At 44.0% G+C, this 12,530-nt stretch overlaps 1 protein-coding gene across 4 annotated transcripts in view; it reads left to right on the top strand.

Moving 5' to 3' along the window:
- MSRA (methionine sulfoxide reductase A) overlaps positions 1 to 12,530 on the top strand; it is a 436,816-nt gene that overhangs the window by 262,639 nt on the left and 161,647 nt on the right. For all 4 annotated transcript variants that reach the window (XM_068280042.1, XM_068280043.1, XM_068280041.1 and 1 more), the window contains one exon: positions 11,049 to 11,153. In XM_068280042.1, coding sequence (XP_068136143.1) covers positions 11,049 to 11,153 — 105 coding nt within the window. The remainder of the gene's footprint in view (positions 1 to 11,048; positions 11,154 to 12,530) is intronic.

Raw genomic sequence — 12,530 nt, 5'->3', positions numbered from 1 at the left:
CAGGTATGCAGTGGTGGGTTCACAGCACAGGTATGCAGTGGTGGGTTCACAGAACAGGTATGCAGTGGTGGGTTCACAGCACAGGTATGCAGTGGTGGGTTCACAGCACAGGTATGCAGTGGTGGGTTCACAGAACAGGTATGCAGCCAGACAGGAACAAGTTAAGCCTAACTAATCTTTCCCTGAGAAACAGTCTGCAGCAGCTCGCCCTGCTCTCACTAACGCAGGCAGCACACGAGTGACCGTAATGGCCGCCGCTGCCTGCCTTATATAAGGGGGGGTGGGGCTCCAGGGGCTAGTGTAGCCTAATTGGCTACACTGGGCCTGCTGACTGTGATGTAGAGGGTCAAAGTTGACCCTCCTTGTGCATTATGGGGCGAACCGAACTTCCGCAAAGGTTCGCCTGCGGGACGCGAACGCGAACCACTGAAGTTCGCATGGAACCGTTCGCAGGCGAACCGTTCGGCCCAACTCTAATCCTGGCTTGTAATTAACAGTTTTAGGCAGTGTTTACAAACAAACTAACCAGCTCCTAATAGGCTCACATATACAGAGTGTGTGAGTCATTTAGAGTGTGCAGGGGGCCTGCAGAGGGTGTGTATCGCTTCTATCCAATGACAAGCAGCCCTGCACATTCCACACATTCAAAGCCTTAGCCCGACAGACACCACAGGGGAAAGATACATTGATTTATTACAGAGACAGTGTAATTAGGAAAGGCTGCAGTAAGCCCCAGCACATTAGAACAGGCATAGGAACTTATAGGATAGAAGAACTAAGGCTGAAAAAATTGTTACAGAGTCTCTTTAAAGCAAATATGAACCGAAAATAAACTTATAAGATCATTTAATTGTATGTGTAGTACAGCTATGAAATAGAACATTAGTAGCAAAGAAAAGAGTTTCGTTTTGTTTTCCAGTACAGGAAGAGTTAAAAAAAACTTCAGTTGTTATCTATGCAAAAGAGCTTCTCTGAGCTATTCGACCCAACTTGGGTCAATACAGTCCTATTTTCTGAAGCACATAAAGAGACTCTGAAGCGAATAAAAATTGCTATTTTTACCTGGTAGTTCACTTCAGTAGTCTCAGTAGATGTAAACCGTCGCATCCCCGAGCCAAAACGAGGGCTTTAGACCCCCCAAATCCCGGGGCAAACATCCACAATTTTCTTGATGGTGGATTTTGCTGCCCGGGGAGGCAGAGCTTTGAGCTGCAGCTCTGCCTCTACTGACGTCAATCGCTGTGCAGATCTCCACCTCTCCCCGCCCCGCTCTATGAAGGAAGACTGAGAGGGGCGGGGAGAGGTGGTGATCTGCAGCGATTGACATCAGTAGAGGCAGAGCTACAGCAGAAAGCTCTGCCTCTCTTAGGAATTGCACCCCGGGCATTTGGGGGATCTAAAGCCCTCGTTTGGGCTCAGGGATGCGGCGGTTTACATCTACTGAGAGTACTGAAGCGAACTACCAGGTAAAAATAGCAATTTGGTTCGCTTCAGTCTCTCTTTAATGAAAAACCGCAACCAAGAACTGAACTTCATCCCAATCAGTAGCTGATACCCCCTTTTACATGAGAAATCCTTTCCTTTTCTCAAACGGTTCATCAAGGGGCTCTGTATGGCTGATATTGTGGTGAAACCCCTCCCACAGTGTGATGTCCGGACCATGGTCCTGACAGTTTCCTGTCTGTGAACCTCATTGCATTGTGGGAAATGGCTGTTTACAGCTGTTTCCAACTGTCAGAAAAGCAAGCAGCATCTCCTTCCACTGACATCACCTGCCAGCAGTAAAAACGTCGCCATGTGATAAATGTCAGAATGTAAACAAGGGAGAGGAAAGATTTTACAATGGGCAAACACTGACTAAATAATTTATACATAATTATTGTAAAAATGAAGCACTTTTTATTACATTATTTTCACTGGAGTTCCTGTTTAAAGAGAATCTATACTCTAAAATTCTTACAATAAAAAGCATATCATTCTACTTATTATTATCTCCTGGGCTGCTCTGTGCTTATTCTGCCACTCCCTGCTGCGATCCTGGCTTGTAATTGCCAGTTTTAGGCAGTGTTTACAAACAAAAGTCATGGCTGCTAACCAGAGTGTGATAGGCTGAGAGGAGCTCAGTCTGTGACTCACACAGAGCCTGCAGGGGGCGTGGAGAGAGTGTGTATAGCTTCTATCCTATCACAAGCAGAACAGCACATTCCAGCCTGAGTGCCTGAGCCTGACAAAGCCGTCAGAGGAAAAAATATTAGATTATATAACATAGATAATACAGCCACTGTGCAACTAGGAAAGGCTGCAGTAAGACAGACCACATTAGAACAGGTATAGGAACTTATAGGATAGAAGAAATAAGGCTGAAAATTTTGTTACAGATATACACACGTTCAACAAGCGCACAACATGCAAACGATCACCCACACGACACAATATACCGCACGACTGGTATGTCCACGCGTCCGGACGCATAAACAAACAACTCATTTACATACTGCACACAATAGCGGAATGACGGACTACACGCCTGTTATCAGTCGCTCGTCAAGTCGTTTGCACGCGTACACATGCCTGATTGTCATCCAGCAGTCTAAAACTAACTAAAGTCAGAAGACAGGCAGTTTTGTTGAGCGTGTGTACGGGCCTTTAAACAGCCGAGAAACCATGAAAGACAGCTTGAGATAAGGTTTTACTGCACGAAAATTCAAAGGTTCATTATTTCTGCTTTGTTTTGTAGCTTAAAAGACAGAGGGTGTTTTTGAAACTGCAACTGTGACTGAATGGGGCAAAGGGGCACAAAGGCGGATAGAAAGGGAAGAGGCTCAAAGGGGCGCAGAGGCGGACACGTGGGGGCACAGAGGCGGATACATTGGGACCAAGGAGGACACAAAGGAGCACAGAGGCAGACACATGGTGGGGCACAAAAGGACACAAGGGGGACAGAGGACTAATGCGGTCGATTTTCCGTCCGATCAATTCTCTGCTCGATTCTCTTATCTTTTATTATCAATTTCCATTCACTTCTATGAGAAATCGAGCGGTAAAACGATCAAAAGTAATATCGGACATGTCGGAAATTATCTATCGAACGCAAAAATATATCGTGTGTACTTAGCAATAGGGAAACAAAAGAGGTACAAAGGGGACATAGTAAATGGAGTAGAACATCCACAAGATGCCCCTTCACTATGGACACAGCAGGTTTAGTATATATTTTTTCCCCCTTGTTTTCGTCCTCTAAACCTAGATGCATCTTATGGTCAGGAGCGCTTTTATAGTCCGAAAAATGCGGCATGTGTTTTAAATTTTACGTTTTTTCACAATGGCGGTCCTTTCATCTTTAGCACTTCTACTTTGATTTGCTCTCCCAAATAGAGTGCGCTTATATTAAAAACGGAATCTGAATGCCTCCTTTAAACATACTTCCTAATCTGATTATACATTCTGATGCTCAGACCCTTGACGCATTGAATTGTGACAAATATTGTGCGCTCCAAACACTGCCTGAAGTTCCGCCCTTTGGTGGCAGGTTCACTTTCATCACTTCTCACCCATTAAGAGAAGATTATGTCTCTGAAGATCAAAATGTCCAAACAATAAACGCCGCGTTCAGAACTCGGAGCTGTTCCACGTAGCGCCCTGTTTTATTCCATCTCTGCTCTGTCTCTCATCAAACGCAAAATAAATAAAAAAAAAAAACGTCCTGTTTAAAATGGGCAATTTACCTGCAAATTGCTGCTTTGTATTTGGTAAAGAAGCGGTTTTCACCTGTCATCTGCTGGGCACAGAGCAATCTTCATTGAAAGGGCTGGGAATGAGTGTTTCTTAAACAATAAAATCCAAACAAGCTGGCATTCTGCATGAAAAATGGCACTTTCCATTCTCCTAACACAATGACTATTCATTTTTTTGATTTACTCGTTTACCGGGCTCGCTGGAGTGTTTGTTGCTATTGTGGGATTATTTGGCAATTGCTGGGAAGTCTTTCATTATAAAGCTCTATGTAGATGTGAGAGGCAGGAGACCGCAGGGCTGCTGTGAGGCCAAGGAGCGGTGTGGTCAGAACCCCTTTTATTGGGTTTAGGATAATATAGTAGTAGGTAAAACAGAGACGCAAATGAGATTAAAGTACATTAAAAACAGTTTTAAAAGGGAGCTATTGGTGGACTTACCTTATATACTCGCGTTATAGAATAATTTAGTTAGCCCCCTCGGCTTATATGCGAGTCAGTGGAGCAGAACGGATGGTGGAGCAGGTTTTGTTACCTGCAGAGGAGTGTAAGGATTGTGCACTAGTGGTCCTGCTCTTGGCGGCTGGCTCCCTGCTAAGTAAGGGCCCATTTACACTTAAAGTGAACCAGAGACGAAGCACCCTCATGTAGTTTACCATATATATCAGTGGAAACATTAGAGAAAACACCTACCCTGCTCTCTGTTTCATTCTGCAGTGCACAGCTTGCTTCTTATCAACTCTGATAAAATCCCAGACTGAGCATTCAGTCTGGCTTTGCTATAATGACTCAGCTATAATGATTCCTGAGCAGAGCCAGCAGGGGGCAGACTTGGGCTTGAAAAGACGTGAGAGAAGTCAGACTGAGCTATAAATATTCCTGAGCAAAGCCAGACTGAATGCTCAGTCGGGGATTTTATCAGGGTTGATAAGAAGCCAGCTGTGCAGTGCAGAATGAAACAGAGAGCAGGGTAGGTGTTTTCTCTAATGTACCCACTGATATATATGGTAAAATACATGCGGGTGCTTCATCTGTGGTACACTTTAATCAGTTGGTGTGCATTAGTACGCGTTGGTATGCGTTTTTTCCATAGCAGTGCATTGTGAAATAGATTGAATGGAATAGAAAATGGGGCAAAGGGGCACAGTTAAAACGTGTTAAGGGTGAAAGGTGCCATAGGAAAACATGGGCATTACTTTGAAAATCAGTTTACTTTCAGTTATAACTGAGAGCAACTGATGAAGTGTAAACGGGGCCTAAGTGCTCCCCATTCCCCACACCATGGTGTGCAGAGTGTGCTGCTCAAGACTACCTGTGTCCCCTGGCTTGTGGAGTGGAGTGGAGCGGAGCGTGCAAGCAACGTGTCAGTGGTGCAATGATCGGGGATTCTTCGTGTGCGGCGGCAATCGCTGTGTCTCTTATCTATGACGCCATCTAGTGGCTGCTTGAGACACAGCTGTATCATCCGTGGGGCCCATCTGCCTATGGGGAGGGGGACTGACTTGTACTGGGGAAACATCTGGCTACTGTGTGAAGGGGCTATACTGAGGAGGGGGATTATATGCGAGTCAATCACTTTTTTCCTTTTTTTTTAGGGAAAAGTGGGTACCTCGGCTTATACGCAGGTTGGCTTATATGCGAGTATATATGGTACCTCCCAGCAAGTGGTCTGTATTCAAAACAGATTGGTGTGATGATAATTCCTGTGGTTAGCGGAACCCCAGGATCATCTAAGGGAAAAGCAAGACCAGGAGCTCCAAATTGTCGGTGTAACTATTAATGAATATACAGGTAGTCTCCCCGATGAACTAACGAGATAGGGAATTTAGGTTTCTTCTTAATAAAGTGAACCTCCAGACTAAAAATCTACTCAGCAGCACTGAAAAGGCTTGGTGTTTCTTTAACAGGTTCGCAGCATCAGAACTTTGTTTTTCATACCCAAGCCTCATTTTTAGCTGCTTAGAAGCTAAGCTCCGCCCCATCAAAGAAAACTGCCTGGGCACTTTTCCCCTGATGCTGTGCAAAGCATAGCGGGATTTTTAATGTTGTAGTTCTCGTTGCCTAGCAACTGGGAAAGGTGATCAGGACACAGGACAGTTGGAACTGTGTCTGATGCTCCCTGTCACCTCCTTTCAACCAAAAAGATGGCTGCCCCCATTAAATCACAAACATTTGCCTGTTCTTTTAAAACAGGGTGAGTAAGGGCTCTTTTCCACTACAGCGTTTGCGATGGCTGAATCGCAAAACCGCAAACCGCTAGTGATTTTTCAAATCGCTACAGTTTGCTTTTAACATAGGAATCGCGGTAGGTCATTTCCACTACCGCGATTTGTTCTTTACCTTATCGCGATCGCGCGGCGGAACGATTATTGCCGCGATTTTGCTATGCAGTTCATAGCATAGCAAAATCGTGATCGCAAACGTCGGAAAATCGCCGCGAAATTTTGTGCATTTGCTAAATCGCAATCACTAGCGTTCAGCGCGAACGCTAGTGATTGCTAGTGGAAAAGGGCCCTAAGAGATTATATTGCCGATCTATTTTAATTAACATAACTAATGTAACTTAATGATAGTATGTTTGTTTGGGCTGAAGTTCCTCTTTAACCTGAATCTGTCTATAAGTCGAAACACTGTGCTATCTCTGTCCTCCTCTCTGCCCCCCTGTGCCTCCAGTGTCCCCCTCTGGGTCACCTCTGCCCCCCCCCCTCCCCCCGGGCCATACCACACACACACTGTCACCTCTGGCCTCCTGGTCCCCCAGAACAACAACAGAAGAATCTAATTTTACCAGTTTAAAAAACGTTTTTTTTTTCTACAAGGTCTTTTTGAAAGACGATCAAATTTCACGTTTTCAAACCATTTGTATTGGCAGGTCGTTTGTAAGTCGGGTGTTCATAAGTCGGGGGTGTACCTGTACTCACAAAGGTGGGTTACAAAAGCTTTGCAAACACCTTCAGAGCCTGCGGGAAACTGACAGTCCCCGCTTGGTTTTCGAGGTCTTTGAAACAGAAACCTGTTGGTCGCACTCCTTAAAGTTCTTTAGGGGAACAGCTTAAAAACGATTACCTCTCATCAGAGGTGTAAGACTGATAATACCAAAGGGTGGAGGGGTGACCAGTATAAAAAAAAAAAAAAAAAAACTCTTTTAAAAACAGTCTAAAAAAGGAGAGGTGGGGGTTGGACTTACCTCTCCTGAAGAGCACAGACAGTCTTACTGAGAAAAAGTTTAACTCCAGCACTATAAAGACAACACATTTTGCGGTTGCTTGCCCGCTTCCTCGGGTCAATTTAGATCAAAAGTGCCTTTTTGTCTGGCTCCACTGTGTGTGACCACCTCTATGGAGTGGCAGAAGACCACACGACTGCTGTGAGGCCAAGGAGCAGTGTGGTCAGAACCCCTTTTGTTGATTATAGGATGAATCATAGTCGCAAATAAGATTAAAATACACTAAAACTGTTTAAAAAGGGAGGTAGTGGTGGCCTTACCTCCCAGCAGAACACACAAGCAGTGTGCATTCAAAACAACTCTTTATTAAGTAAAAAAACTCCACTTGCATTGCATCTTGCAGGTCACACCTGCTTCCTCAGGCAAACATAGACAGGAGTATCTGTTAAGAGAAAGCAGCAAGTTTGGCGCATCCTCACCTGGTTTTACGATAAGTACAAAGGAAAAATAACTGTGGTAAACAATTGGCTGCAGGAACAGTTACACAGGGCATTGTCCAATACTACATTGTTACGTGCAGCTCTAAATGACAATCAAATACTAAAGCTACATACACACTGCCAATTGCTGTGGCCCGCCGAGATCGGAAATTCATTCTTCTGGCGACAGTTTGAGGCTGACTTCTGTACAGATCTATCCCTGGGCAAGAGGCTAGCAACGCATCTCCTACTATGGAGGAACATGTGGCTCATGAGAAAGCTGCTTCCGGAAGGTGGGATGAGTGGGAAAACATGTGCTTGGGGGTCGCTTGGGCGGTTCTGAGATGAGGCTTCTGAGTGACTGGGCAGGGTGAGTGTGTAAAGGATCGGGGTTGACAGGAACATGTTCAGGTTGCAAGGAGGAGGGGCACAGACAGCCATCTGAGAAGGTTGTACTCTATAAACATGGATGTCCGTGGTGCAGATCCTGATCACGCACTTTAAAGAGACACTGAAGCGAAAAAAATATATGATATAATGAATTGGTTGTGTAGTACAGATAATTACTAGAACATTAGAAGCAAAGAAAATATTCTCATATTTTTATTTTCAGTTACATAGTTTTTTTTATATCATTGCATCATTCTCTAAGATTTGCCGTTTACACACTACTCAGCATTCTAAATTATTTTACAGAGCAGCCGTGAACTTTTGACCTGTCCTCTGCAGAGAAAAAGAGAATATAGTGCCAGACACTTGAGATAACAAACTTCAGAAGACAGAGCTCTCTGTGACTTTGAAAGTTGTGGAGCTCAGTGGCTTTTTTTTTGCATAGATAACAACTGAAGTTTCTTAACTCTTCCTGTACTGGAAACAATATTAGACTCATATATCTGCTGCTAATGTTTTATTTCCTAGCTGTACTACACATACCAATCATCATATCATATTTTTTTTTCGTTTCAGTGTCTCTTTAAAAGATACTTATTTGATATGAGTTAATCCAGAAACATCTACATGGATAAAAATACCCTGTATATACTCGAATACAAGTTGACCTCATGTATAAGTCGACTCCAATATTCAACCCTCAAGCTGGAATTTTGTATTCACTCAAGTATAAGTCTACCCAGCAAAGTTAATGGCTGCACTTGGGGCCTAGGCAGGGTTAATGACTGCACTGCATACAGTATTGCAGCCATGAACCCCTCCTGTCCCTTAAAGTGGATCCGAGATGAACTTTTATACAATGCATAATTGTGTTCCTTACACATAGTTTATAGGGCATTCCTCAAGCCAAATACTTTTTTGTTTTGTTTTAATACTCTAATTCCCTCGCCCACAGCTTCTCCAAAACGCCAAGGCACTCAGACCCATGTGGCAAGGGCTTATGGGAGCTCAGTCTGGGCAGGAGGAGGTTACTAGCTAGAGATTTCAGAGGCAGAGGGGAGGGGGGAGTGAATTTTTCACAGGCTGAGGGGTGGAGATGCAGTTGCAGATTACCTGTGTAATGATGACAAACAAAACATGGCCGCTTTCATTGTATCACAGGAATAAATCATCATAGACTGTTAAAGCTGTATGCAGCCAGATTTGCTGTGTAAACTATCTAAACTTTAGATAAGATACATAGACAAGTTACTTGTTATACTTCGTTTTTCATCTCGGATCTGCTTTAAGTGCACCAATACCTCCTCCAGGCCCCCAAGTGCTGCAATTATTCACTCCCTTTTATGCAGCGCAGTATTTCCCCCTGCCCCTTTCCTTGTTAATTGTTGTTGCCAGGACTTTCAGAGCTGTGTTTTCTTTCCTCAGAGTATCACTTACCACAGGGTACATTGCTGCAAATGGGAATGTCACTATTAGTACACACATTAATCAGTTTGCTCAGTGTTGCCCGTGACTTGTGTAAAAGTAAATCCCTATACTTATACGAAGTGAATAAGATCAACATTTCTAGACTTATACAGTATATACAGTAATCTCTTTAGCACAGGTCTAGGAAATCATTTCTGTGCAGAATTAGACTTTAAAAAGGTATGTTTACTGTAGGCACTTATATCAATGGCTACTGAACACGATGGTGTATTGCAAATAAATTATGATTAAAAAAATAATAGCGGATAGCTTTTAGAAAATGGTAAACAGACTACAAGATGGTAAACAGTCAGCAGCTGGTAAAATGCTGTCATTAGTTGTTTGGTGCCAGGCAGCTCTGCCAACGCACCTGTGCAGGAACAGCAGAGAAGAGAGCCTGGCATCGGGCGATGGGATATGATGTGCGTTTTGCTAGAAAATGTTTTAACTGCATTCAGTGTCAACCTGGAAAATTATTATCATTATTAAGTGATTTCACTGATTTGTATAATGTAATTTATGTCAGCGGTGAATGGATCTGAATGCCAAGCACACTGCTAAATACACAGGTGAAGTGCAGTATATCATTGGATATAACAGTTGTGTGCCGAGGTGAGAGTCATATGGAGGCTGCCATATTTACAGTATTTCCTTTTAAACAATACCCAGTTGTCTGGCTGTCCTGCTCACCCTTTGGGTCATTAGTCTGGATCACATACCCTAAACAAGCATGCAGCTAATCCAGTCGGACTTGAGTCAGAAGCATCTGATCTGCATGCTTGTTCAGGGTCTGTGGCTAAAAGTATTAAAGGCAGTGGACCAACAGGACAGCCAGGCAATGTGCGTTGTTTAAAAGTAAATAAATATGTCAGCCACAAGTAATCAAACATCAATAATTTCCCTACAGAAGTTGGATTACAAGAGCTGGAAAATTGCATACATTTTTATTTGTGGGTACACATGAGGTTGATCATACTAACATTCAGTCAATCTTGTTGGATGGTTGAAGGGTACCTGAAGTGATGAGAATATGCAGGCTGCCATATTCATTCCCTTATAAACAATGCCAGTTGCCTGGCTGTTACGCCGAGCTTTAGGCTTTAGATGTTTCGGAGCCACACATCTACAACCGGTATGTAGATAGTGGAGTCAGACCAGAGTCAAAGCATTCGATCTGCTCATTCTGGACCAGTGACCTATAGTATTAGAGGTAGAGCATCTGGCATAGTTTATTAGAGAACTAGTCCCCCCCCCCCCCTTACCATTGCTGCAATGGTCTGATCCCCAAGGGCCCATCCTCCCACCCTCCAGAAACCCTCCCCTAGTGGCAGCTTTCCTCCTCATGCAGAGTGATGGAGGGTTCAAGCAGAGCATAATTACCTGCCCATACCAGCCATGTTTCCTTCCTGTCATCTCCATTCTGCTCAGCCACATCTTCATCCCTGTGACCTATTGTGGGGGTCACTGGTCTATTGCTATCACATGATCAGCACCAGGGCACGGCAGTGGATCTGTGATTGGGCAGAACAAATGGAATCGCCGAACTGATGTGAAGAGATCCCCGGAAAGAAGTGCGAATGTCTGAGGAATATGACTTTACAGAGACAGAGTAAAGGTATGTAGCTATCAATGCTACAAAGAACATACAGATACCTTTTACTCATAAAATACTTTAGGTAGAGTATAAATCTTCATGTTAGATGGTGATGTTCTGTACAAGGCCTGTAGATTCCTCCAGCACTGTGTTACATTAAAGCGAGAAGCAGTTTAGCGCTGTGTACAATATGGTAACCTCACCTCATTGTTTCCTTCCAGGCAGAACAGGACATGCGGAAGTAGTCCGAGTTGTCTACAAGCCAGAAGACATCAGCTTCAACAAATTACTCAAGGTCTTCTGGGAGAACCATGACCCAACTCAAGGTAGAGTCCTGGGAGGAGGTCTAATTATCTTACTAATTACAGGGGGGATTGTTGGATTCTTCAGCTGCTTCTTTGAGAACAATAATGAAGTCACAAGACATATGACTGTATCTGCTAACCAATGAAAGGGAGAAGGATGTAGACAATCCAAACTAAAGGTGCATACACGCACTACGGAAGCCAGCAACGGGTCCGTCAGACCCTCCTGCTGGGCGGACTTTCAGCAGACAGCATTGCGTGTGTACGCACTGCCGGCGGACTGATAAGGCTGTTCCTGAACGAGCCGCTCAACGGATCGTTCAGAAACAGCCTTATCAGTTCGTACACACGTGCTACACACGCACTACTATCTGCTGAAAGTCCGCCCAGTGGGAGGATCTGACGGACCCGTTGTTGGCTTCCATAGTGCGTGTATACGCACCTTAAAGAGACTCTGTAACAAAAATGTCATCCTTTTTTCTATCATCCTACAAGTTCCTAAACCTATTCTAATGTGCTCTAGCCTACTGCAGCACTTTCTACTATCACCATCTCTGTAAAAAATCTATGTATCTTTCCCCTGTCGGACTTGTCGCCCTGTGTCTGGAAGGCTGCCAACTCTTCCGTGCTGATCTGTTATGCACACACCCTCCAGGCCCCTCTATGCACACTCCAGTGTCTGTGTTATTTACATAAGCCAGCAGCATCTCTGCTATCTTATCAGTGAGAGAATAGAGCTGGATAAAATTCCTCCTCTGTTAGGCTGTGAAAGGAGCTGGCTGACACATACTGAGGAATTACAGACAGGGCAGAGCTGTCTGCAGGAAGAACCGATCAGCCTGTCACTCTTCAGTGGATGAGAGCTGCAGGGGGACAGAAGGTAAACACACAAGTGATCTCTTGAGATTCAAAAGGAATGCTGTATACAGCCTGCTTGTGTATGGATGTATTTTCTATGTGTGGACATACTGTACATCAACCTACTTCCTGTTTTGGTGGCCATTTTGTTTGTTTAGAAACAAACTTTTTACAACTGTTTTTGACTACTTTTAATGCGGCGGGGAGCGGCGAAATTGTGACAGAGGGTAATAGGAGAGGTCCCCTAACGCACTGGTATGTTTACTTATGTGCGATTTTAACAATACAGATTCTCTTTAACAATGTCCTTGCCTAACGGTATCTCATTCTCAGATAAGGTCTCCCTAGACAGAAGCCACTTTCCTTCCCTTTTAAGGACCAGAGGATTATTGCAACGTCAAGTGTGTGGACAGTTTCACAGTGTATTCCTTCCTCTGTGTTTCCCCACCGCCACCACATAAGGCCAGTAGAGCATATCTGTGATTAGATTATAAAAAATAAAGCAGATGAAAATACTCTTTCCATTGCTCAAATCACCAT

The sequence above is a fragment of the Hyperolius riggenbachi genome, chromosome 4, assembly GCF_040937935.1.
Source record: "Hyperolius riggenbachi isolate aHypRig1 chromosome 4, aHypRig1.pri, whole genome shotgun sequence".
NCBI classification, from domain to species: domain Eukaryota; kingdom Metazoa; phylum Chordata; class Amphibia; order Anura; family Hyperoliidae; genus Hyperolius; species Hyperolius riggenbachi.
Note: the sequence above shows the minus strand (reverse complement) of the source record. Positions and strands in the feature narration are given on the sequence as shown.